The sequence below is a fragment of the Heptranchias perlo genome, chromosome 10, assembly GCF_035084215.1.
Source record: "Heptranchias perlo isolate sHepPer1 chromosome 10, sHepPer1.hap1, whole genome shotgun sequence".
In the NCBI taxonomy this organism is placed as follows: domain Eukaryota; kingdom Metazoa; phylum Chordata; class Chondrichthyes; order Hexanchiformes; family Hexanchidae; genus Heptranchias; species Heptranchias perlo.
The window spans coordinates 36310320-36336903 of NC_090334.1; the positions used below are offsets into that span (position 1 = coordinate 36310320).

The 26584-nt window shown below is 36.4% G+C and overlaps 2 protein-coding genes and 1 long non-coding RNA gene across 8 annotated transcripts in view; 2 read left to right on the top strand and 1 right to left on the bottom strand.

Annotated features, from left to right (window-relative positions):
- The window catches only part of slc25a21 (solute carrier family 25 member 21), a 464076-nt gene extending 463262 nt beyond the window's left edge, over positions 1-814 (top strand). For all 3 annotated transcript variants that reach the window (XM_067991474.1, XM_067991475.1, XM_067991476.1), the window contains one exon: positions 64-814. In XM_067991474.1, coding sequence (XP_067847575.1) covers positions 64-125 — 62 coding nt within the window. In that variant the 3' untranslated portion in view covers positions 126-814. The remainder of the gene's footprint in view (positions 1-63) is intronic.
- On the bottom strand, positions 385-8972 carry pax9 (paired box 9). 4 transcript variants are annotated; one of them, XM_067991471.1, is made up of 5 exons: positions 8847-8972; positions 7117-7749; positions 5097-5245; positions 2564-2786; positions 385-1154 (listed from the first exon to the last, which is right to left on the bottom strand). In XM_067991471.1, the coding sequence occupies exons 1-5, from the start codon at positions 8848-8850 to the stop codon at positions 1039-1041; spliced, it is 1125 nt and encodes a 374-aa protein (XP_067847572.1). In that variant the 5' UTR covers positions 8851-8972; the 3' UTR covers positions 385-1038. The 4 variants fall into 4 exon arrangements, with proteins under 4 accessions (XP_067847572.1, XP_067847571.1, XP_067847574.1 ...); XM_067991470.1 differs by having other exon boundaries at positions 385-1157; XM_067991473.1 differs by having other exon boundaries at positions 1071-1313.
- A 159-nt stretch (positions 8973-9131) lies between these two features.
- On the top strand, positions 9132-19744 carry LOC137326415 (uncharacterized). The gene is made up of 3 exons (XR_010964194.1): positions 9132-9355; positions 16617-16698; positions 19172-19744. It is a non-coding gene; the product is annotated as an uncharacterized lncRNA (long non-coding RNA).
- The last annotated feature ends 6840 nt before the right edge of the window (positions 19745-26584 follow it).

The following is a 26584-nucleotide window of genomic DNA, read 5'->3' on the forward strand; positions in this document are numbered from 1 at the left end:
TTTAAAATCCATTACTAAGTTACATTGATCGCTTTCTCTGTTTTCATCCCTCTCTGACTCCAGGGGGTGCAGTTATGCTCTTGGTTTATGAATATTCATTTGCCTGGCTTCAGGAAAACTTCTGATTCAACCAGAACAAAATATCACTGAAACAGTTGTATTTTCTTATGAAACATCATGTGACAGTGCCCTCAATAAACTGTGTAAACATGCAGAATATTATTTTTTTCAGAGGACATTCACCAGAATCTGTATTCAAAGCAAACAAAATTATATAATTGTAAAGTATTTTCCTCATGTCAATAAATTAACCTAGGATGATTAACTAAAAAGTACAACAATTTTTACATTTCTGAATAAAACAAATATTTTGTAATTCACGCTTTTTTAATTTAGATATGATATAAAAATAAAAGGCTTTCTTACAAATATATACAGGTACAGCCTAATGATCTACATCCTTTTTAAAATGATTTAATTTTTTTTATACATCCATCCTGAACTTTATTGAAGAACAGGTTTAATAGAAGGCTTTGCTGAGAGAAGCTGTGAGAGCAGTGAACTAATCTCACAACAGAAACATGTAGAATTAATGTACTTTAAAAAAAAATGTTTCAATATAGAATGATGAGAGTTTCTTTATGTTTTGCGTGGAGTACAGATTTTTGTGTGACTGCCCAATTGCAGGTACGGCCTAGTTTACTGGATATTTGCTACATAAAGTACTAATTACCATTAAATAAATTTTATATTCATACTTTTTACCACCACCATTATACCTACAAATAAAAATGATTATTTACATGGATGTAAACTTCACAGCGAGCTGATGTACATTCATTTCAAACAGAAACTTTCTGGGAACTGTCAGGAAAACATGTTAACATTTCACCTGAATTGTAGGGTCAGTGCTATAGCCATCAACTAGAGTAGAAGTTGCATTTCACAGTGGTTATGCTACAAGTCCATAGTATGAGTCCATATATTGGTTTCACATTAAGCTTGAACCTTCTGATCAACTTCTTAAAGACTTTTTGTTCAGGTCTTCGAATAGCTAACTTTATACTCTAGCTGTGTTTGGGCTGTGTAATGACCCTGTGAGGTTGCATAGGATCCTGTAGATTTACTTGGAGGGTTGTTTGGCTTTGTGTCCTCTGCTGAAGAAAGAAAATGTCCTTCATAAAAAATGCTGAACCTTCTACCGTACGTACATAAAATAACAAAAAAATGTCCAATTTTTCAAGTGTCTGGGCATCCTGCCATCGATGAATATGTTTGCCGGAAAGCCAACAGTAACAGTCAGGGAGCAAAGCCTTACACAATAATACGAAAATAAATTTTGTCATTTTATTTATATTTACAAAGAAGAAAGTCTCTGTTCCATAATTAGTCCTCCCTCCCATCGATTATTGCTTAACCAAATAATTAAATTACAATACTTTGCCTCATTCTCTCGGTCCAGTTACTCAGATGTTATTACTTTAACAGAAGAAGGTGATGATATATATAAGCACATCTGTATTTTTTTGAATATTGCAAAGGGTACACCTGGGATCAGATTTTCAATGGAATTGATAGGAATTGTACTAAAGTTCAAAAGGCTTTTCTTAGTAGGCTCTTGTCATTGTTTTTTCCCCCCAAACATTTCAAAAACAATGCAACACATTATAGAATACTATTATATTAATTCTTGTAGTCATATAATGATTCAAATGAAAAATGGACACATTAGAGAGCTTTCCAGTAGTCTGCCATTGTTTGCAAAATATTTGTGATAAGCTAATAAAAGGAAAGTCGGTGGAACTGAATTTGAATCAAGAAGTAACAGTTCTGAATGGTTTGTGGTCCTTGTGACCAGTTTAACAAATTAATCAATTTATTAATATCCATGACTGCATGAATTTTTGAAAATCTGCCCCTCTGAAATTTTAACTTTGTTCTACTTTCCTTGACTTAACATTAGTACCCTAGTTTCAGTAATATTGCCACCCTCGCTAAACAGGGCACTTGCCACCGCACTTTCTTGCTCAGCCAGAAGTTTGGGATTGTCCAAACCACAGTTATTCTAAAGAACTGCAATCAATGCTGTTCCATGATTGAATGTTAGGAACAGTGATGTAAGAGAAGGCAAGATGGAGAATTTGAGTTTTCTTCTTCAAATGAAAATGCTTACTTTTACTTCGGATTCCAACAAGCATCTCAGCCACACAGTGATATGACAAGTAGCTCTTGGACTTATCATCTCTGGATGGTAACATAGGTATGATTCAATCCTCAGATTTTTGTTTGTTAAATGCCAATTATGTTATCATCTGCGTCCCACAGAAGACATAATTACTATGATAAAGTGAGGGGGTGCTAGTATTTTAAAGAGATTCAGATTCCAATAGCTCATTAAATAAAAGCAAGCAAAATAAAGTTTTTGAAATTGCCACGAAACAGGCATTTCTTCTTGGCTGTGTTTATCAAAGTTTAGGACTATATTTGTTCTGATGCTGACACTAAGACTTTGAATTGTAATTAACTGCATACTACAATGCAGAGGCTGCAACAGAGTGACTACCTTCTCTGGTTGCTTGAATGCTTTTGAATGGCACTGGTGTGGGATGGTCACAACTGTGAGTTGGTAGTGTGCTGCCACCCGCATGCTGCCAGCCGTGGGTTGCTATGTAACTGGAGGCAGCTGCACTGTATGTCATATAGGGAGATACTTGTGTAGGTTGAGGATAAGGAGCCATACTTTGGACAGAGACAAAGCTGCTAACTGCAGGCAGACCATTAGGACCCTGGAAGATAAAAATTGATCATTGAATTATTTAATGAAGATAAGATAATCAGTTGAAATTACTATATATTCTTTCTTTATTATATTAGCAGCATGCGACCCAATCACACCAAGACTAAATCATTAGAAGTATGATGGAGTAAGTTTATAATTTAGATCATTTTGATGTAATAAGAACACATTGACAAATCTTAAAAGGTAGTGTACTTAATATTAAAAAATGTTTTGTTTATAACAGTATTTTAATAGTATACTAGAAAGATCTAATTTACAGTCATCTGGTGGAAATATCAGGTAACCTTAATTTATGCAAAAGTGGACGAAATATTTTAAAGTGAGATTAACCTACACGTAGGCTTCACCTAATTTCGGGAAAATTAACATATTTCGGTATGTTAAATATATATTAATGCATATTAAATAACTGCTAAAAGATTGGAAACCGTGACATGATTACAATAAATAACAGATTATACTTTGATAATGTGTTTAAAATATTCAGCAAAAAGATTCCCAATTTAAAAAGTCACTGTCCTGAGTGCATTGACTAACGTGCTCATGTGTAATACATGTTTGAACGTTGTCAGTAAATCTGAGTTAGCACTCAGAATGATATATATGAAAATAATGGCAAAGTGAAGGCCAGCACAAGACAAGGGCGAACAGCACAATGACGACTACTCCCACATAATGCTTCCTAACGCAGTGCCATTAAACAAAAATGCAGAACCTAACACACACTGTTGCTGTGCCTGTGCTCCCCTTCGTATATGATTAAGTGAATGAGTTGTGCTACTGCACAAATACAATTGAAAATAATACAGTGGAACAACAGAACAGTGGAACTAATACAAGCCACGTAGATAGCAAATGACTGCATTATGTTTACTGTTCTAAATCTGCTAGAACACATCCAATGTGAAATGCACGTACAAGCGTCAATTTATTCAATCCTATATAAAAAAAATGCGCCGTGATGCTTTGTAATGTAGTTCGCTTTTAATAGGAGATAAGTCGAGTTTAATTAGTTGCACTATATTAAGTCTAATACTTGCGCCTATCATTAGACACCGCTACACTTATTAGACACAGTCAAGTGAGCTGATAAAACGCACAAGCCGTGCCTTCAGCCTGTTTCGATTTTTAAGAAATGATCTTAGAAAATATTTAGGAATAGCTCACTGTTACAACAACTAACTGTTCTTTCTTCCACCGTAAAACTCATTTTACTTTGTGCCTAGGGTGTCGATGCTTTGTTCGAATCACTACCGCCGTCTTCCTTTTTAAAAAATTAGCAGTATTTTTTTTCTAGATGAGATGTGGCTAATTGGACAATTTCATTGTTAGAAACGTTATTTCAATCGAGCAAATGAAGCACAATTGTACTGAGCGATCGGGGTAGGGGTATAATTATATTCATTTAAAAATCCCTCGTGCCAAATTTCTTGCACAGATTTGTATTAGAATACTAAAAACTAGATATTCGTGTAGGTGCTGAGCAGTTAATCGTTCTATACCAGTTTATCATTGTTTTTTCCCCTCTCCCCACCCCAAACGTTTTACAAAACTTTCCTCGTCCCATTCAGGGCAATTAGTTAACTCTAAATTGGTGTGAAGATTTGCTAAAGAGGCATTTGTGAAAAATACAATAATTCCGAGGAAAACAATTTGTGTTTGTATTTATTGGCTTAAATCCGTCATAATTACTCTCCCCCATTCTCAGGCAACTGTTGTTTTATAGCCATTACACCAGAGTATAGAAATGCTGTTACTGTTCATCTTAAATTAGTATAAAAGATAAATTTAGGTTATTTTTCCATATTTAGCGAGTTTATCATCAATCTATTTACTTTGTTACAGTGAACGGTTGATTTCTTCTGTTGCAGTGAACAACGTGTACTGTGATCCCATAATTGGCAACAAAACGATTAATATATTTAAATATCTTAGACTACTTTTAACGTGTTATTTTTACAGTTTTTCTCATTCTGCGATATGGTGTTTCCGTCTTTGCTAAGAATGGAATGTTATTTCGACTTATCAGCAACGCTGCTAATATCCTTTAAAATACAAATAGATGGTATTTTCATATTAGCCCTTTATTCCTTTTTGTTTTAAAAATGTCTACAGCATATTATCTCGTCCTTGATTTTACAAATTAATTACAGGTTCCCACTATATAAAAGTCATTGCAATTTAAAATACTAATTACATATGGGTTGTAATTGTTGAAACGTGTTTATTTTTGTAGTTTAGAGTTCTGTAAACGCTGTAATCTGTCTAGTTGAGAGGAAAGGCAAGCTACAATTACCTGAGTGTATTTGACTTCCTGCTCCAGTGGGGACTTGTCCAGTCCATTCACTGCAGACTGGTTTGAGGACTGGAAGTGGCTCCTGTTTATACTGTTCCATTCCTCCACTTTCGTAGGATAGGAAGAACAGTCACTAATGGGAATTGCACCTAACAACAAAAATATTTATATGACATGATTTGTATCTGAATATTTGTAGTAGACATCATATTTGTTTCTCTATTTCCGCCCTTATGATTCCGGCATTTAAAAAAAAAATTGGTGCAGACGACCAGATGAAGTTTGCTGGGGTGCCATTCGGCTGATTTACTCATTACTGCTAAACTCATCGGATTTGATCGAGTCCGGTTTGCACTCCTCGGCGGTCTGGAACATGTCGAATATGTTACACATTAATGAATAAGAAAGCCAACTGTTGAACATCAAATATTTCCACAAATTGTCTTGTTATTAGAGTTTGAAGATTATTTCTGATGTACGGTACTTCCAACAGTGCATTCTGAAACGTCACCATTTTTGTTTAAAACATACGCGTAACCAACGTCCTTGCAAATTATATTTTACAAGTATTCATGTATTTTAATTTGAAAAGCCAGTTACTGTAAAAAAAATCATTTTCAAATCGAACATCTCAATACGAGCTTTCGATGTTTCGACAAATGTTCTCCAAGGATGACAAGTCTAGTTTAAGTTGATTTCTTCCGTATCAAGTCCTAACTTTTCTGTTCATGGTTGTTTGCAGTGGAAACGCGCTACTAATCCTCCTACTTAAATTTCAATTGATTCTCCCAAAATCATAACTACAGAATTCATTTTATGCAGTTTGTGGTCTTATGTATTACGTTTTAGCCCGAAGCGATACATTATTACGTAGGAAATGCAATTGGAGGTTTAATTATGTATTTCCTCTCAGTCTCAGGTCAAGATATTTTATCGTGATGGTTTTAAAAAAGTAAATTGACATTGGCAGTTAATAGCAGACACTTCTCCAGGTAGCTTTATCGTAAGCGTGAGCTATCATCTCTTAACATCGCAGAGTAAAAACGATGCAACTACTAAATCTGTTTTGAATAAAAGCTGGCGATTCCCGAAGCTGGCATATCATTGTTTGGATCCAACAACCGTTTAATTACATTTTTTTGTATGTGAAAATAAAAGAAAATAAAATTGAGATTGAGAAGGGGCAACAGAGACGAATTTCCAGTAAACTGACCCGAAAAAGAAAAAAATGCTTATTTGTATATCCCAGAAACAGCACAATAATACAATATATTTGACAATTAATGTATTAATTAATTTCGCAATCAATCTAGAACTGCCCTGGAGAAATGTTCCTATTACACAAATCATCGCGAAAAACTTAAATATAATCGGTGTTCAACTATCAAAAACTACGAGGTATAAATAGCAGACCATTCTAATCAGTCGATCAGTGGGAGAGGAAATCATTATGTCGTGTGACAATAAGAGTGGACATTTTCTGTGGGAAGCGACATGGCTTTATTTTGTATTGTTAACAAGACTGCGAAAATTGACTGCGTTAGGTATTTAATTCGGTCCAAAAATAGTTGACTGGAATGGAACTTTCAAATCCTCGCTTACCTCCTTTTACGAAGAGTTAAAATGCAACTTGGTAAAATGGGTACTTCTGAAATTGTTTCACTAAAAAGAGAACAATCCTTTAAATTTAGGATAACACTTTAGTTTTGGTGGGTTTCAGTGGAACAGCTACTGAATCAAAATTGAAGATTTTTGGTTTTCACAAATTCGTGTTCAATTTATTATATGGAGAGAAAATAGGGGCAGTCAAAAAAAACTGTACAATGCACTTTAGTAAAGTTAAGACTAAAGTGGGAAACAGTGTTAGCTGGATTTTTAGTGATCGGAGATTCTTTGTTATTTATGGATACAATACAACGATTTTGTAAGTGCTGAGGTACAAACAAAAGGCTTGATGTTGTAGCTGCTCTACCTTGGCCTTTTTTACTGAACGACATTGTACTGGAGTGCTGCAGCTTACCTTGCTGTTCGATTATTGCTCTAATACCCAGTATATCGGAGACAGAGTGCGATGAAGGCCAGGTCCTGTGAATTCCCATGTGTCCTGGGATTGCGGGCACACCGGGCGACGATGGCATTTTGGCTCCGGCCGTTGTCATGGGACTCGAGTAGGAATAAATTGCATTGTACTGGAGAGCCGACTGTGGAGGTGGGTGCGCTGGAGTCTTGCTCGATTCGTATTGATTCTGCTGGGACAAGTTTCCGATCTTGTTGCGCAGGATTCTGCTGATGGAGCTCACCGAAGGGACGTTGTACTTGTCGCAGACCCCATCGGCTAAGAGTCTGTCTCGGATCTCCCACGCAAAAATCCCGGGGTCCCTCTGCTTGTATGCTCGAATGTGTTTGACGACTGTGGGGGTTGTTACTCTGGGTTTGCTGCCTCCGATCGCACCGGGCAATATAGAACCGGTCTCGTTGTACCGAGCCAAGATTTTACTGACACAGCCGTGTGAAACTCTTAACTGTCTACTGATATCACATGGTCGAATCCCCAACTGGGCCAGTTCAACTATCCGCAGTCTAATGGCATTAGGCAGTGGTCTGCCATTGACAAATACACCTCCTAACTGGTTCACCTCCCCGAACGCTGGCTCTGGTATAGAACAGAACAAGAGGACGCATTCAGAAAAAAAGTCAACTACAGTTAGACGTTACAACCAAGCATCTAATCAGACAGCGGATGTATTTCTGTGTTCTGTTAACCAACATTTGACAAGCTCTACTTTGTTACGTTTATGGAGCGTATCCGTCGTGTTGGCCTGTACAGTGTAACGCTTACATTCGGCTCAAACTCATACATTAAGTACTATCACAGTTCCTGGCGATTTCAAATAGAAGTCAACCAAGAATAGTGCAAATTGTGATCATCTGTAGTCGCTAGCTTTTGCACAATTCTCTTTAGAAAAATATTTTTTTCAGTCGCCAGGAACTTTTATTCGAAAGGCTCGAAAATGGCACAAGATTTATTTTTAAATTAACCTTTTGTATGATTTTTTTAACCTTCAGATGTTTTCTGTTGATTTATTACAAACCAAAGTATACGCGACCAAGTTTACCATATTATTTGCTCTTTGAATTGTAATATTCTCATATCACAAGACGAGAGTTTTCATTTCTTTAATAATTAGGCTAAAATAAAACGCAAGGATATTGTTAATTAAAATCGAGATTCAAAACACAGATAGAAGTTAGACACCGGCCTTTATTTTCCCTCAGGATGCATTTATCTATCTTATTTAAAGGAGGAATGCAAACTCCCAAGAATATTTAACTTGTGTTTAAAAGTTATACAGTTTACTTTTCTTTCGGTTTACCGTGTTTGTTAATTGGACCGTTTGGCCATTATTGTACCCATTTTTCAGTACAGACCCATACGCATGCACCCTCTAAGCTCATTAACGCTCCAAAAGATGACCATGCAGAAACCACATATAATTCATCGACACATGTTTGTATGGAAAACATTGTTTTTTTTATATATCCACAACCCTCTGTCTAATTCCTCTAATCGCAAGATAAACATCCCAATATGTAATCATCTAACTAGGCGTGAATGACTTGATTTTATAGCATGTCTTTTCAAGTAATACAAATAGTTGAAAAAAAATAAAAGCTTGATAATGCTAGCTTCAATGGTCGATTGTGCTTCTGTTGACAGCAATGTAAAATTTACAGACTGAAATGACTTACCCATGATAGTTATTACACCAATGATCCTCAATACTTCCTGCTGAATATGAAAGAGTTCCAAACATATAGTTTCCAAATCCCCTGTAGTACAGATTGCTTTGGGGTCCGCTTGTAAATGCTGCCTAATAACTGATTTCACTTTCGAAGTTACAGAAGAACTTGTACAGAATAAATGTGCTTCTCTTTTCCTGGGGAGAGGTGGCTCGGTTCTGCATTTCAAAGCACAGCATGGGAAATGGATTTTACACGCTCTGTCTGTCAATCACCACAGGCACGCCTATGACAATGACGTAAGAGGGCGGGAGAATGAAGATAGCATTCCCTCATTGGTGGACGGACGTGACCTGGCAACACTACCTGGAAGTTGGTCATACAAATTAGTATCGGGCTGACCAACGTCTGTTGGCTTCTGGTGGACTGATAAAATGAGGGGAATATTACTTTTAAAACTTTTAATAAATTGTATCAAACTAGTATTTTTGTTTAAAACGGAATAGTTCATACAGCCGGTAAGTTCCCATTGTAAGTTATTTTTTTCCCAAAAAACATTGGGTTTTTTGGCATATTGATTTTTTTAAAACATCGTGTCAATAGTGTTACTCCAAATTAAAGTACCAGCACTGATTTTTTGTTGGAATAAAGTGCGTCCTAAATAATAAATAATAAACAGCCGACCAATATGGAGAATACATCAATGTTGGAATGAAAATTAATAATCAGAATGATTGCTCTTTCACTACAATGAAGCCGAGGGTTGCATCAGTGTAGGGAGTAACATATAATTGTCAGAAAAAATAGTTGCAAAAATCTTCCCATTTCAATTTTCATTTAACTACAGGTAATCAGGTAGGCAGTGTATAATGACGTTTATAAAATGTAGGTAAATTATATTTGAAGAATTATTGCGTGTGTAGTGTTAGCATAAAGTGCTTCTTGCATCAGTAACATTAATGGGCAGGTATTAGAATGTGTTTGCTTCACGCTGCGGTTTGAAATCAAAATATACGACACAATATGCTGCTGATAAATGAGTTAACACTAAACTGTCTTAGAAAATGTGATATCCATTTTATCAATCTAAACAAAGAATTTGCTCATGTATTTCACCGTTGTGCTATTCTGATTGGTAAATTACTTTCTTCAATTAAATTAATCATTAATGGCTTCGCTTAATTACAAAATGGAACATCAACCCTGGGTTTATACTATTTTATTGGTGCGAACGATTTTAAAACAGGGAAGAAATTTATGACTTTAATTTCGTGAGGGTATCTATTTACCTTTGTGGTATAATCTGGCCATATCATTTATGTTTCGTGGTATGTTCCAAATCTGCCACAAAATAAAGTTTGAAGTGGGTCCTGAGTTCTTAAAACTAAAACACTTCTCCAAAATACTAAATTCGATACCTAAAATGTTTATTTGAATTTAAAAGTCAAATGTTTCATTTTAATTCAGCATAAATATTTGTGTTAGATCTCAATATTTATTTGGCTATGTTATGTTTAAGGTACCAAATAGGCTCTGCTGTCAATAAAATTATAACGCGTAAAAATAATGCCGGGTTATTTCAAGGACCGTGTTGTGCTATTTAATAGGTTTGACGGAAAGGTGTATTTAACATTTTTCTTTTAATTACTGAGTGTACCAAAATATCAAAAGCAATGTTTTCAAGAAGAGTTTTATAATAGCAACTGACAATTCGACCTAACAACCTCTGATAAAGTATCACCTGATTAAGTTATCAGGCGGCGTTTCTATTATCGTCCTTGTTTTTGATAGTGTGTCGGGTATACTGTAATTCTATAAGAAGATCTACCTTCGTCTCTTCCTGTCCTCTACATTTCTTTTCTCAATTTCTTGCTATTCCTATAATTGCTTTGGAACATGCTCTTAGCTCTACCCCGCTGTCTGTATGGGTCTCTATCCTGTTTTCCTTCGGTACTATTCGCTTTGTGATCTCTGTGCCCGCTCTCTTTTCAATGTGTGGGCCGCATGTGAGGTTGTAACTTGGGACTGTCGGAAGAGTCCGTTTGCACAGGGCTGGTCTCTAGTGGAAAAGGATAATGTTTACCAGAGCTGAACGTGCTTAACTTGTTTCCATTGAGGTGCTGAGTGTGGTCTTAAATAACAAAGGTCAGATACACACTGCCCCATTAAAGAGCAGGGGAACACAAACGGGATGAATCCGCAATTGTTTCTGCAAGCAAGCTTTAAATCATTTTGAAGTTGACTGTTTCATTTCAGACCAACAGCATTTTGAATGCCAAATGGCTTGTTAGAATTAATTTCCGAAAGAAGGTTGGTTTCTAATTTTGAAATTCATATCTTATTATACAAAAATACATCTAGCTAGAATAAATGCCGCTACATGCATTTTCAACATTTCTAGTTCTCATCCATTACCTCGTTATACAATCTCGCATCAGGTCCCTTATTTTAACATCTAGTTTAAGGAGCTTACACAATGTTTACACTCTGCATCTGCTGCTTTGAATTCTCCTTTAAAATATAACACTTCCAGGTTCCTTCAGGATGAAAATTGTTATTCATCCATAACTAAGGCAACGAGCAATCAGACAAATTTATAAAGTGATTACACTACTGAATTCCAAAATCTTACGTTTAAATATTTGGAAGTAGCAGGAATAAATATTTATGGCCATTTTCACTGAAGCGCAGCGTCGCAGATTATGTCTTATTCGAAATTATTTTGAATATTTTCTCAAGAAAATAAAAAGGCCATTATAACAAAGTACAAGGACAAATGCATTATATCTCTAATAGGTAACTTGATATGAAAACGGGACATAAAGTGGAACAAATAAATACCACATTTTGCAAAATCGGGTTATGAACCAAAATATGTGTCGTAGATAAATGTTTGGTGAACACTTCGTTGGGCTACTGAAAAAAGTAAACTAAAATCCCTTGTTAATGTCATTTTCCCCAAAGCGAATTTACTTTAATATGTTTGGGAAATATTTGCAAGTTATACTTGACTGCGCAGTGCTTTATACAGTATTCTAATCTCCCAGAAATGGGTGTGAAGCTTGTCTTCATACCACAGCTAAACAGGAGTCCTCGCTGTCCCCTTCTTTTGAAATGCACAGTCTTATATCAAAACGAAGAAGCAGCACAAAGGGAAAGCTTTCGTTTGCAACAAAGTATAGCCTGGTCCTAACTTAGGCTATTCAGGTTCAACTAGTGTTAAGTGAATAAGCCAAAGAGTTACATTAAATATTGCTGATCACATCCTTTAACATACAGAAGTTTCAATATTGTTAGTAAAATATATTCTACAATAGGTGAGCCAAAACAAGTCCAATGGATCCGAAAAATATTTTTTTAAGTTAAGTTCACATTTGTCTTAGTGCATATTTAATTTATTGTGATTGCATTTTACTATCATCAAAGAAAAGTTGATTTTATTTGGGATGTGCCATATCGGACTTAGAATGCATTAACGAGCAACAGGTTCGCATTATAGTATAATATAACAAACTATAAATATGGGAACAGGAGTAGGCCTTTCAGCCCCTCGAGCTTGTTCCGCCATTCAATTAGATCGCGGCTGATCGGTAGCTCAGCTTCATTTACCTGTCTTTGCTTCATATCCTTTACCCAACAAAAATCTATCCATTTCAGTCTTGAAAATTTCAATGGACCCACAGCCTTTTGGGGGAGTAAGATCCAGATTTTGCCCTGTGTGTGAAAAAGCGTTTCCTGGTTTCACTCCTAAATGGCCTAGTTCTAATTTTAAGATTATGCCATCTTGTGCTGGATTCTTCCACTAGAGGAAATAGTTTCTCTGTATCTATTCTATGGAAATTCTTTATCATTTTCAACACCTCTATCAGACCACCCCTCAACCTCCTGAACTCTAAGAAATACACGCCAATTTTAAGCAACCTGTCCTTACAATTTAAAAGTTTAATCCCTGGTATCATTCTGGTGAATCTGACTTTTCCTCTTCCAAGGCCAATATATCCTTCCTGAGGTTCAGTGCCCAAAACTCCAGATAGGATCTGACCTACCAGATATAGCTTAATTCAAAAATAGAGTACACCATCCAAGTAGCCTTAACTGGAAGGTGATCATATCAGTTGATATTAAATTACCACAGCTGCACATTTTGTGTGTCCATTGCAATGCATTTTGTTTCCAATAAATCAAATGCTATTGCAGGCCATATACGTGATATGTTTCTCAACTAAAGAAGTTTAAACTATCTGAAATACAGTTAGGTTTTCTAAATTATTTGTCAGCGCAAAGCCATATTTCGGTTTGAATGAGCCTGAAGATCGCAAACCTTCATTCTACACAATACTATTCTGTTATAATCTATAAGCATAATGTTATGATGCATGAAAATTAATAACAAACCAGATAGATTTCACCAAATATATAAAATCTGCAATTAAAGTATAAACAGTGATAAAGAAGCAAATTACAAAACGCACTTCTTCATAGATTTGCGTGCATATCAAAACGTATTAGCGTTAGAGTTGGTTATGAATTAACCAGTTGTTATCTCTTCTCTACCCTTCCCTCCCTGAATTTTATACCGGAGCAAAATAGTTGTCAATCTTACAGTATGTGTGGAATTTTGGGAAGAACAACGGAAATCACTTTCCTGTTGTAACTGAAGCACACGTTATTTAACCAGGACAGCAATATTCACCACCTATCCCCGTCTTGTAGAATAACAAGCTTAGAAGTGAAGAGTCAGGAGGGCCTTGTCTGAATTACGCATTCAAAATAATAAGTCAGAGCCTGTTGGTATTTTAAATACTAATGTTATTCCGGAATAATTTTAATATCTTCCCAGCTCTTCGGGAGAAAGAGCGAGATCATATTAATATAACTATAAGCATTGAACTTAGTGACCTATTGACTATGGGGATAAAATACAAAGAACGTAAACATTTCTTTAGATCCAGAATAACAGGGTGGCTGTTATCAGTATTCTCTTGATAAATTCATAAAGCATATATCAATAAAAGATCCAATCTTCTACGAGATGGCTTGATTAAGCATAATGGTATTCTAAAAATACGAATTGTGCTTTGAAATTCGGCTGGGATTATATTGTACTCATGATGCGGCTGCCCTTAGTATTGCACAACGAAGTGTATGTAGAAGCTGTAATGATTCGTACAATATCTAATTTGTATAAAAGAAGAGAGCGGTAAGATCTCAAAGTCGGTTACGCTATTTCTCAAGTTCAACATTACGGTCATGCACAGGGCATGGGGTCTATCTGACAGCACTTTATTTTTATCCCTCAAGATTTATTTTTGCACAAATGTGACAGTGTTTCCAAGATTGTATGGGTGCTTAGAATTGAATCAGTGTTGTGCTGCAATTATTACGGATTGCGAGCAATAATATTACTGCAACCCCTGGTGAACCTTATTCGACTTGTTGATGATCATGATACTAGTTCTACACCAATTTAACACATTGCCCACCTAAATGTTTCAGTTAATTTGGATCATACCTCCAATAAAGAAATCTTCGGTAACTCGGCACGTTTCTTTAACTCTACATTTTAATATGAACATATCTGAGGAAAGTCAATTTTCGCAATGCTGATAGCCTCGAGATAATTTTAGAAAAAGTTAAAATCTAAAGAACAAAAATGTTTGCCATTAAGATAATTTTGACTAGCCATGATCGCTGATATTTCAAATCTGGCCAAAAGCTTCGGTACAATATCCGTATTCAGTTGTGTATATGTTGCATATTTGTCAGTTCTGGTTTACACAGGTAAATTAAAAGTTTGCAACAAAATTTTAGAATCTCAAATTCCTCCCATTAAGCTGTAGCTCGTGGAATAGAAAATAAAAATGTCATCAAGTTTAACTTTTCAGTTCTCACCTTGTCTATATGTACGGCGTAAAAACACTATTTGCTTAAACTGGGCATTTTATGCTTTTGAAAAAAATAATTGTATAAATCCATGTGCTGAATAGATCACCCTGAGCTCTTTAGTTTTCTTTTTGTCTGTATGTCTGTCTTGGATTTTCTAGCTATCTCTCTATCTAGCTAATGTATATTACATTTTTCTGCAAATGCCTTCAGTTTGCTACTGATTTCTAACTTTTATATATATATAAAAACTAAGGTTGCACTTCTGTTTACAAAGTCGAGAAATAAGTTACCTGAAAATAAGTTAAGTGGAATTTGTGCGTGAGGTAAAACTAATTTTGAAAAATTGGATAGATCGTTGTTTTTATAGATTGCATTTAACTTTACATAGCTACAACCTGATTTCACTGGGGGTCCTCCCAAAAATAACAAACTATATTTAAAACATTGAGAACTATATAATGCTATAGAAAGGAAAAATCCAGTTTAAATGAATACATCTACAATATTTCACATACGTACACAATTTTAGTTACATTTTAGCTATGTAAATATGTATACAGACAAAATATAAAGTATACACATGGAAAGAATATGCGAGAAAAAGAGAGCCATTAAGTCATAAAACAGGAACAAAAACATATTAATTGCAAATATACAAATACAAATGTTTATGCAGCTGAATGTTCTGAGGAGTGTAATTTCATACGGAGTAAATTAGATGTTATGATACAGAAATGAAAGACCACCGGTAATTTAGAATAAATGCTTTATTTTTTTATTAAATCCATAAACGGGACAGGAGGAAAAATAGGAATGCTCTTTAAAATACACAAAATAACCTCATCCACATATATGTTTAGTAGATTTAAATTATTAAGATAGAAAGTTATGCTAAGAGTTAACTGATAGAAATATAAGTTGTTTGGTAAATATAATGAAATAACATGTTCTTTAAACATTTTGTGCTATTATTGTAGTTACTAATGGAGGACCCACAGTGTGCTGCATTGCTAAGAAATGTTCCATTTTTAGATCATTCTTTTAACTTCCTGTACTAAGTTCAAATAACAAGTATATAAAATAGATAAAAACCACTAACCAACGAGCCGCTCAACACGAAAATTGGTTTATTGAAAATGATTCTTGTAATACAATACAAACCAATTTGTTTCGTGGAATAACGTTTCTCATCACAGATAATTACGTCGATTTAATTCTCATGTAAGCGCCAGAGAACATGTTTTCTCAATAATTTGTAATTTCATAAAACTTTAGTTGTCCATAGCGGTAGGGGTAGAATTTGGAATTTTACTTATAGGATTTGGCAAATGGTACACCGATGATCACACCTCAGACTACCTTGATTACAACATCAATGGACATTTGAATTTCTGATTTTTTTTCGAGACCGTTTATAGTTTTCACATTTTGGATGTATAAAATTAACCACAAAGTAACTACAGGAATGAAGGACTTGGGTGGAATCAATTTTCAGCAACCTTTTCGAATTTGCTAGCATCCCCTTCCTCCCAAAAACACGCGCCACTCCTATGGCACTGTGTTGTGTTAAAATTTGACATTCAATGCTTATGTTTTATAACAGTTTGTAAATATAAGGTGTATTTTTAAATCATTTCCAAATTGTGTTTTTGTGCATTTTTCAATGGACGGAATTTGAAATATTGGCACATAACAAGGAAGCAGAACATTTATTTGGCTAACATTATGCTAAATGTTACTAAAATACAATTATGGTATACTCCTTGATCATTAATGTGTGTCGTTTTCATTTACTTGCTGCGTCTTTATTGAACATTTCATTTATTTTTCATAAACGATGTCATTCTTTAATTGAAAAATGTATCTACCGTCAATTTTGTTCTAAAACCGCAGAGCTGGCTTGTTTCCAACCCAGCGTTTCAGTTGAAAGAAACCCTGTTGGGATCTGGCGCCACCTCCTGATTACAGCTGGCAGGTAAGGAAAAAATATAACGATTTCATATGTCAGCATCCATCGTCACAAGTTCCGAAGTCTTCGGTCCAAAATCATCCCACAATCTAGTCAGTGATTTCCCGCATTCAGCAAAGTTACTTATCAATTTCTAAAATCACAATATGACAACAGTGCTGCTAATAGTTAACAGAATGGGGGATAGGAATGATATGAATACTGCTCGAATAATTAAGTTCGTTCAGCAGAAAATAAATTGGCAATCATTCTTGATATTCATTCTTGAAAATATTAATTGTTCGAATAAAGAATATACAAAAGTGAACGGAGATAATTTTAAAAGAGTGACTTTCATTCTCAGGAAAAAATGCTCATTTCTACCTGTTTCGTAATCAGTTGTCAGCGGCATTGGACTTTGTGGGCGAGAGCTCGCGCGCGTTTATTGGCTGAATATGTTTTTGCTCAAATGCCCTTTTCCATTCTTCTATAATAAAGTAAAATCCAGATGAAGACACGTTTTATCAGAACCGTTAAATTATAATCAATCTTGCATTTCCGACTAAAATTAGTATTTTAATTAGTAATCTAGATACCAAGTGATGAGGCTGCGGTACCAAAATTATATTTTTAAACATTTGGGAATTCAGGATGTTCATTTAGCTATGTTCAGGCCAGCGTTTAAACCAGTTCCCGTTGTATATGATGGATCTCAATGGCTTTGAACAATTATCGTTGAAAATATAACTCTAAAAGCTGCAATGCATAATTTATACCCATAAAAGCTTAGAAATTAGGCTTTCCCTCTTGCCTACCTTGTTTGGATCTGTTTTCTCCCAAAAGTCAAAAGCGCGAGCTACACTGTAATTTAATGGTGTAATAGTTTATATGTATTCTGTTTCTTCCTTTGCAATGTTTTTGAACATCGGGCATAAAAAATCATGTTTTGCAGTAAAATTAGATTGACATTAAAACTTAAATCGTGTGGGTAAATTCTTTCGACTTAGCTATTGCTAATAAATATGAAGAATTGGAAACGAAATACAATCTAGATAACCAAATATCCCTTCGAAATGTATTAAGACTAAACACGATGTCAATGAGTATACGGAGGAACTTAGTAGCACCATTTTTGCGATAAAACGCGTATTTTTAAAAATTACAATATATGTTGCTAAGGTTTGGCATCTGGTATTGTCTTTGAGTTTATTCTTCACCTGACTAATGAAATGTTGCGGAGGCTCCTGAAAATGGGGGCGGGCGGGAGGAATCACTGGAGGATAACATCAACTTTTTCTGCAGCATCTTTTTAATACTCATGCAAAGATGACTTCTACAATTGATTTTTTTTTAAGTTCGAACTAAATTTAACATTTCTTAGTAAAAGCCTCTCATGCAGATGCGATACAATTGGTGCAATACACTTATGGTGAGAAAAGTGTATTAAACGACACTCGCACGCGCGGAACATTTAAACGTGTTCACTTGTCATTTTTACAAATAGTTATACTGATACACATGTCCGAGTGAGTTCTTTTCTCATTCTACTTAGTTTAGAACGCTACATGTTGATAAAATATGAAAAATGTTTTTTTTAAAGTGATGAGTTCGCAATGTTGTGCCTGATGTTTTTGATTTGAAATCGGCAGTAAAAACAACATAGACATTTATCGCCCACTGCAAAGTATTTCAAACACGTTTTAAGTCCTTCCATATGTTCGTTTTGTTCAACTGTAATTTTTTAAAATCCACGTCTTGACAGTATATTAATTGTAAATCGTCCTGTTACGTTTCTGCTGTGTGGGGGAGATAATTCAATATTTCATTTTTGTTAGTGTTTTAAATAAATGATTTGTTTGGATTGTGACTGATTATATTTGAAGACGATTTTTTACATAGATTTTGTTTCAAAAAAGTCTACGAAGCGTTCTAATGTATTGCTCGTTATACTGTGCAACCGGTCTCAGATTGGTATTTGCAGAGAAAGATCCGCAGCGGCAACACCTGAATTTTACAGCAGGGCTGGAACTGCACTCGATGGTAGATTTTGCATGTTTTGAGAGTAGATGGAAGCGCCTGCCTCCTCAAAACATTTAGAAAAAAGGCTCTGCTGAAGATTATAAAGGGCCCAAGAGGTTTAACGGGCACCCGTAGCATTTTGTAAACCTGGTTTTGAAATCTCAATGGAATTATACTTCATGCAGTGTCAGGCAAGCGGTCTGAGATGGACTCAGAAAGGGAGATTCTGAGTTGCACTCGGAGACAAATTGAGTTCTAGTTCCAGAGTTATAGTTTTGCACTGCTGCAAAGCAGAATCTACTTTCCAGTGGTGCAAAAGTGGAATAATAACTGTACTCTATGTCTATAAGTACAGTTTCTCCCCACCTGTATAAAGAAAGAATTTGCATTTATATAGCGCCTTTCATTTCCTCAGGAGGTTCACTGTACTTCACAGCCAATTAATTCGTTTTGAAGTGTAGTCACTTCTGTTTTTTTGTAGGCAAATGTGGCAGCCAATTTGTGCACAACGAGATCCCACAAACAGCGGTGAGATGAATGACCAGTTAATCATTTATTGATGATGTTGGTTGAGGGATGACTATTGACCAGGATATAAGGAGAACTTCATGCCCTTCTTCCAAGAAATGCCATGGCATCTTTTATGTCCACCTGAATAGGTGGGCAGGACCTCAGTTTAAAGTCGTACCTGAAAGACAGCACCTCTGACGATGCAGCGCTCTCTCAATACTGCAGTTAGTGTCATTTCAGATTAAGTGCTCAAGTCTTGAAGCTTGAAGACACAACTTCTGACTCAAAGTTGAGAGTGCTACCACTGAATCAAAGCTGACACATGAGCTCTATCACTCCGACAGTGATGGTTTTTTAAAGCTTTGATAGTTTTTTTTCCTTCTGTTTTGTTGCAGGGATATGATTCTGGCCTTCTTAGTTAGCCATCTGTTTACTTGTATAATTGTAAATTTTAATAATACAGATGTCACACGCTGTATGATTAAATATTTATTAGTGTTGATACAATTTAAAACAAATCTATGTATATGAATGTTGATGTTTGCAGTGATAAGTATTAAAGGTGTTATACCCCATCCATTTTACTGGTTCTTTGTATCTATACATTGTAATCACTAAACTAATAAATACACTGCCTCCAAATGTCTCTAATAATTTAAAAAGTAATACTTCAAAATGAAAGATTCATTCGCACAATTTATTCATCCGTGGTCCTGGTTTCAATGAAGAGGTTGATTTCAATGTGAAATATATGTCTCACAGATAAAGTCCCACTGTGGGAGAAATAAATTTGCTGACTACACACGTTAGGGAGAACAGTATGGTTGGAGTATACAGCTAAAGATTTTCAAAAGTACTAACACTTGTTATACCCTCAGTCAGACACGTAACGTATTACACGAGGTAAAAATGTCACACACTAGAATACAAATAATGGAATTCAATTGGTATGGGGAGATTGAAAAGCAGGGCTGGTTAAAGCACAGGCCTACCGGACCTGTGCCCAAGGGCCTTAACCAAATATGGGGCCCTTGCAAATATGTTTCATTTAAGCGTAGTATATTATGATATGATGTGCTTTATTATTAACGAGCGTGTAAACATATTAACGGCCTATTTCTTCATGTATTTTCCTACACGATTGTGTTTTAACGAATGGGGAGGGGGTTGAGCAGGGGGTTTGGAGGGCCCCAAGAATTATTAATCTGGCCGTGCCGAAAAGAGACCTGGGAGTAATATTAGACACATTATATGAAAAAAATATGGTGAAACAATTGAAAAAGCTAATTGAATGGTAGCATTTATATTGCTAGAACAGCAATATAAAATTGCCATTATACAAACACTTTCATATTGATGCAAAGCAGTTTTGGATGCATATCATTGAGTGCCGCTGTCATTAGGGAGTCAGGAGGCAATTTCAAATGCAGTAAAGCCAGGAGATCTGAGACCACTACTGGTGGGACTGCATGGACTTTGCACTGTGTATAAGATAACTCCAGCCCAGTGTCAAGGCATGTTTTGAAAGTTCCTAGGTGGTCCATTCGTTTGACTCACAAATTGTACTGCCATTTTTGTATATACAGTTCCAGTGAATTCATCATTCTCCACTGGAAAGCTGGCAGTATAACTGCCACAGATACTGGACTCAAACTGTATGGTATCTGTATTTTGTCATCCCCAGCTAGCAAAATATATTGACAACTGCACCATGCACTAAGCTCAGCAATAACGAAGCTCTTCACATGTGGAGCAAAGCTCCACTCCTCAAGTGGCTATTCTTTTAATGTTATGAGAGCACAAACTGCACAGTTGCTTCTCTTATAAAATTAAAGAGAGACAAAACTACTTTTATACAGTTCCTAAAAGATCCAATGGATCGCCTGGACACTTCTGAAATGTGACTTTGCACTGTGCTAGAGTACAGGAGGCGGTCTAGTTTTCGTGATCTCCGGACTCAGATCACTGATATGACTCAGGAATTATACTGGCACTTACGCTTTGATGTTCACCCAACACCAGTAACTGAACTGCAATCTTAAATACTGAGAATGAGCTTCGTTGGGCCGAATGGCCTATTGCAATCCCCAAACTTTTTGATTTATGACCATCCCGAGTTCGGCGACACCAGCAATGTTAGAAGATGTGATTTTATTGTATTTATTTTTAAATTTGGAGTTTAAAATAGTAATAAAAATGTAGTTCCGCATGCGTGAATAATCATAATTTACCTCGAAGATTACTCGTTGTCTTTTTTATTACGCAATGAAGCAGACCTAATGACTGAGCGGGATTGCTTCATCGGTGTAGTAAAAGGCTGCTTCACAAATACAACCGGTGATGCAGAGGGAATGTAATAAGAGGTGCAATCCCCCCGCCCCCCGCCCCTGTCCCGCTCGTCCCGCTGTCCCAAGGTGCACGCGACGTCTTCACAAAATGAGAAGCAGCTGCCGCGCCCGCGCGCCTGAGGCCGGAGACTAAAATCTGACGGAATCAGAGGGAGTGAACAGCCTCAGTCTGAGCACTGGATAGCGATATAACTGAGAGAAAACAGAAACACTTGTTGGTGAGTTTTCCCAAACTCAAGGATTCTCTAATATTGCATTTGTTTTTTTGAAAATTATGTTCACCAAACAGTGAACTTAATTTTCATCAGTTTAGGCATTTGCCGTGCTAAGTTACTTGCCACTCAACATTGTTTTCCTTCTTCTTGCTCATATAAGCACATTATATACTTAACATGTTTGTACATATGAGCGACATCTGTGTACATTAAATCAATTGGAGAAAAATCTATAACATTAGGGGCAATACTAGTTGAGGCGTAATAAGGGTGATGTTAAACAATCCTTTTTTTCTCATGTTTTAGATTATTCAGCTGTGAATTGAGTGCCTTAGAGAATGAACAAAATGTGGTTCTGCATTAGTATTTACATTTGTCCATAGTTTGTCAGTAATAGGTACATAGTTAATACGCTCAAGACCTTTAACTTGGCAACAGCCTATAAATGTCATAAGACAAGTTTGAAATTTAGGATATGAACAATTATAAAATAAATGAGGGGGAGTTTCCAGAGAAGTGTAGGAAAAGTGACATAGTTCAGTATTACAATAAATATTGATAACATAGTTAATCTTGAAAAGTGAGTGTGAGATTTTATAATTGTGGATTTCCAAGTTTTTCTTCAATACTCTGGTTGATAAATAGCCATACAAAATTTTAAATATTTTCACAAACTGTGGAAATTATAATATCTCTTGTATTTATTGATGGCTACAAAAATACTCTGCCCTTTAAAAAGTAATTCTCTTTCAGTCTTCAATTACGTTTTTCTTTTTATTTAAATCCAATTAATTCTAAAGACAATTATTAAAGTTAATAAAAGTTAACAGCATTTAGTCCACTTCTAGATAAATATTCATTTTTATTGGAATTTTTTTCACATGAAATTAAATCTCACTTAGTTTTGTTTTTACATCATATTGATGGCATATAAAGAGCCAAAAAAGGATGCACTAGTTTTGATATTCTTTCAATGTTTAAAAGGAAAACCCTACCCTGTAGGGTCAGGTTTCTTGAAGATAGCTTTTCAGTATGTTCTCCATTTTCACAAATTAGGAGAACTGTTTTCATCCAGTCTAATATTGATACTTTTACATATGTTTATTCTTAAGGACTTAGCATTTTTGCACACGTGTATGTTTTCAATTGATGAAAAGTTCGATTTCTTGACTGGAAGTAATTTTCACTTATGAAAGTTTGATTTAAAACCGTGGGCATTAGTGAAGATATGCAATTTATTTAAAACACCAGAACCCCAATTCTTAGCTCTTCGGAAAGCAACAATATGATCCGAAAGTTAACTAAATATGAATTCTTTACAAGCAATGCTGATTCTAAGGAGCCACTACTTCTAAAAAATAATTAAAGTTTTTGCAGCTAAAATTTTAAAAAATGGTTGAAATGGGGAATTACTTGTGAACACTTTTCTCAGGGTTAAACTTGCAGTGTATATGTTACAAGTCAATAATTGTTTGTTCATAAATTAACATGTTAAGGTTGTAAACAAAAATCTTGAGCTTTGCAAAAATTTTGAAATTCTGGATGAAACCTGCTTTGTAAGCATTTATTTTTGCCCACAAACATAATCCTGATCTCTGTGGAGTTCACCACTTCTATTTCCCCTCCTTTCTCACTCTTACCCATTTGTCTTTAGCTTTCTACTAATCAATTCAATGACAACTTCAGGAATAGTATCATTTTCCTCCCCCACTGGCTTAATCATTGTCTTTAGCAACTTCGGACCTTAGCTGCCTTCCTGCTTTTCCTGCCAGATTCCTGATTCATATTCTACCATATCCCTTCCCTTCTTGAGCTGCTCAGCATGCTTTTTGTCTTTCTAATACATGTTGAGATGACCTTTGTATATCATCCAGCATTTTGCAGCTCTTTACAGTTTTCTGTAAAACTTTTTACAGGCTAGTAAACCAATTAACTGCCTCTTTGTAATTACATTTATCACATCTGTATGCTTGACTTTTACCTATTCGTCCCTTAACATTTCCTCTTTTAATCAGATGCTGATGGCCCAGTTGTGTATTTCCAGCATGTTATGTCTTTATTGCATAATTCTGTTCTGTCATATGGGTTTTACAAATATAGTGCTATTTACATTAATAATTCTAATTATGTGCTAATTATGATTATCAAGACAAATTAAAGAAATATACAAAATTATAGAATATTTTTAACAACTGGTAGATCCATTTGAGACACAGATCAGAGACTGAAACAGCCAGGTGGTGAATGAAGCACAAGGAGAGGAGCAGACCAGGTGGGTGAGGTTTATATATGCAATATTGGCCAGGGAGTGGACTAGTTGGTCAAAGTGGGAACTAAAGCAGTGATGGAGTGGGATGCAAGGTTAGATTTGAAACAGAGATGGAACGGTATCAGTGTCCTTTTTTTCTGGCAACTGGGAACAGCAAAGACTGGGCCTGAGTAAGGCAGAAGCATTCCTGAGTCTGAAACTGGGAAAGCAGGCATTCTTAAGGTTGAAAATAGGAACACAGATATTCCTGGGATCAGGATCAGCAAAATAGACGTTCCTGGGACTGATGCCAAAACCTCAAGTGTGCCTGAGGCCATAGACAGGCGTGAAGGTGGTCCTGGGGCCCAGACTCTAAGCAGACAAGATAAGAACTCATGGTGTTGGGGGTAATATATTGGCATGGAATGAGGATTGGCTAACTAACAGAAAACAAAGAGTCGGGATAAAAGGGTGATTTTCAAAATGGCAATCTGTAACTAGTGGGGTGCCGCAGGGATCAGTGCTGGGGCCTCAACTATTTACAATATATATCAATGACTTGGATGAAGGAATAGAGTGTCTTGTGGCCAAATTTGCTGATGATACAAAGATAGATGGAAAAGCAAGTTGCGATGAGGACACGAAGTATCTGCAAAGGGATATTGACAGGTTAAGTGAATGGGCAAAAATTTGGCAGATGAAATATATTGTGGGAAAATGTGAAGTCATCCACTTTGGGAGGAAAAATAAAAAAGCAAAATATTATTTGAATGGAGAAATACTACAAAATGCTGCGGTACAGAGGGATCTGCGTGTCCTCGTACATGAAACACAAAAAGTCAACATACAGATGCAGCAGGTAATCTGGAAGTTAAACGGAATATTGGCCTTTATTTCTAGGGGGATGGAGTATAAAAGCAGGGAAGTCATGCTACAACTGTACAGGGTGCTGGTGAGACCACACCTGGAGTACTGCGTACAGTTCTGGTGTCCTTATTTAAGGAAGGACATACTTGCATCGGAGGCAGTTCAGAGAAGGTTCATTAGGTTGATTCCGGTTATGGAAGGGTTGTCTTATGAGGGAAGATTGAACAGGTTGGGTCTATACTCATTGGAGTTTAGAAGAATGAGAGGAGATCTTATTGAAAAATACAAGATTCTGAGGGGACTCGATAGGGTAGATGCTGAGAGAATGTTACCCCTCATGGGAGAATCTTAAACTAGGGGGCATAGTCTCAGAATAAAAGGTCGCCCATTTAAGACAGAAATGAGGAGGAATTTCTTCTCCCAGAGGGTCATGAATCTTTGGAATTCTTTACCCCAAAAAGCTGTGGCCACTGAGTCATTGAATACATTCAAGGCTGAGTTTGACAAATTTTTGATCAGCAAGGGAGTCAAAGGATATGGGAAAAAAGCGGGAAAGTGGAGTTGAGGTAAAAATCAGATCAGCCATGATCTCATTGAATGGTGGAGCAGGCTCGAGGGGCTGAATGGCCTACTCCTGCTCCTATCTCTTATGGTCTTATGGTCAGACAATGCTTGGGCTGAGGATGGAAATGGAAGGATTCCTAGGGCCAAGAAAGAAAGCTCAGGTGTTCCTAGAATTGAGGCTGGCAGAGAGGCTGATGAGAGCGGCAGGGCTGATTATGTATAACATATTTCATATTTACACTATTATTGTTCATTATGTATTATGTGTGCGTTTACATACCATCTTTAACGTAGAATATACCCTTTACAGAGGTATGAGGAAAATGGGCACAGAGAGGCGAACAAAAGCTTGGTCAAGCAGGTAAGTTTTAAGGAAGAGTGTGAAGTAGGGAGGGAATTTCAAAGAATGTGACCTAGGTGGTTGAAGGCATGGCTGCCAATTGTGGACTTCAGCGATGGATAGGCTGAGGCTGGGGCGGAGCGGGTGATATTGCGGAGGTAGAAGTACGCGATCTTTGTGATGGAGAGGATATGAGGACAGAAACTCATCTCAGAGTTGAACAGGATGGCAAATTTGACAACTGATTAAGCCTGAGGCAGTGGCCCAGTGAGGGGAGGGACAGAGATGGAGGTGGTGGTGAGAGAATGGGGTTTGTGCTGGGGGCCAAAGACAATGGCTTCAGTCTTCTCAATGTTTAGCTGGAAGAAGTTACGACTCATCCGAGACTAGATGTCGACAACAGTCTGACAGCACAGAGGCAGTGGAGGGGTTGAGAGAGGTGGTGGAGAAGTAGAGCTGAGTTTCATCGGTGTACATTTGGAAGCTGACTCCATGTCTACAGGTGTTATCGCCAAGGGGCAGCATGCAAGTAAGGAAGAGAAGCGAGCCATGGATAGATCCTTCAGGGCCTCAGGAGGTGTTGCGGGAGTGGGAAGAAAAGTCATTGCTAGAGATACTCTGGCCATGATCAGATAAGTAAGAGTGGAACCAGGCAAGGACAGTATCATGAAGTTGGACAATGGAGGAGAGGAGTTGGAGAACAATGGTGTGATTGAGTGTGTTGGACAATACAGAGAGATTAAGGAGAATGAGAAGGGACATTACACCATGTTACAGTCACATAGAATGTCATTCATGACGT

Coding starts and splice junctions, on each gene's coding strand:
- pax9 (XM_067991470.1), bottom strand. Junction 5,246..7,116: donor AGCAATAATCGAACAGCAAG/GTAAGCTGCAGC, acceptor TTTTGTTGTTAG/GTGCAATTCCCATTAGTGAC. Junction 2,787..5,096: donor AGGAAGTCAAATACACTCAG/GTAATTGTAGCT, acceptor TTTATCTTCCAG/GGTCCTAATGGTCTGCCTGC.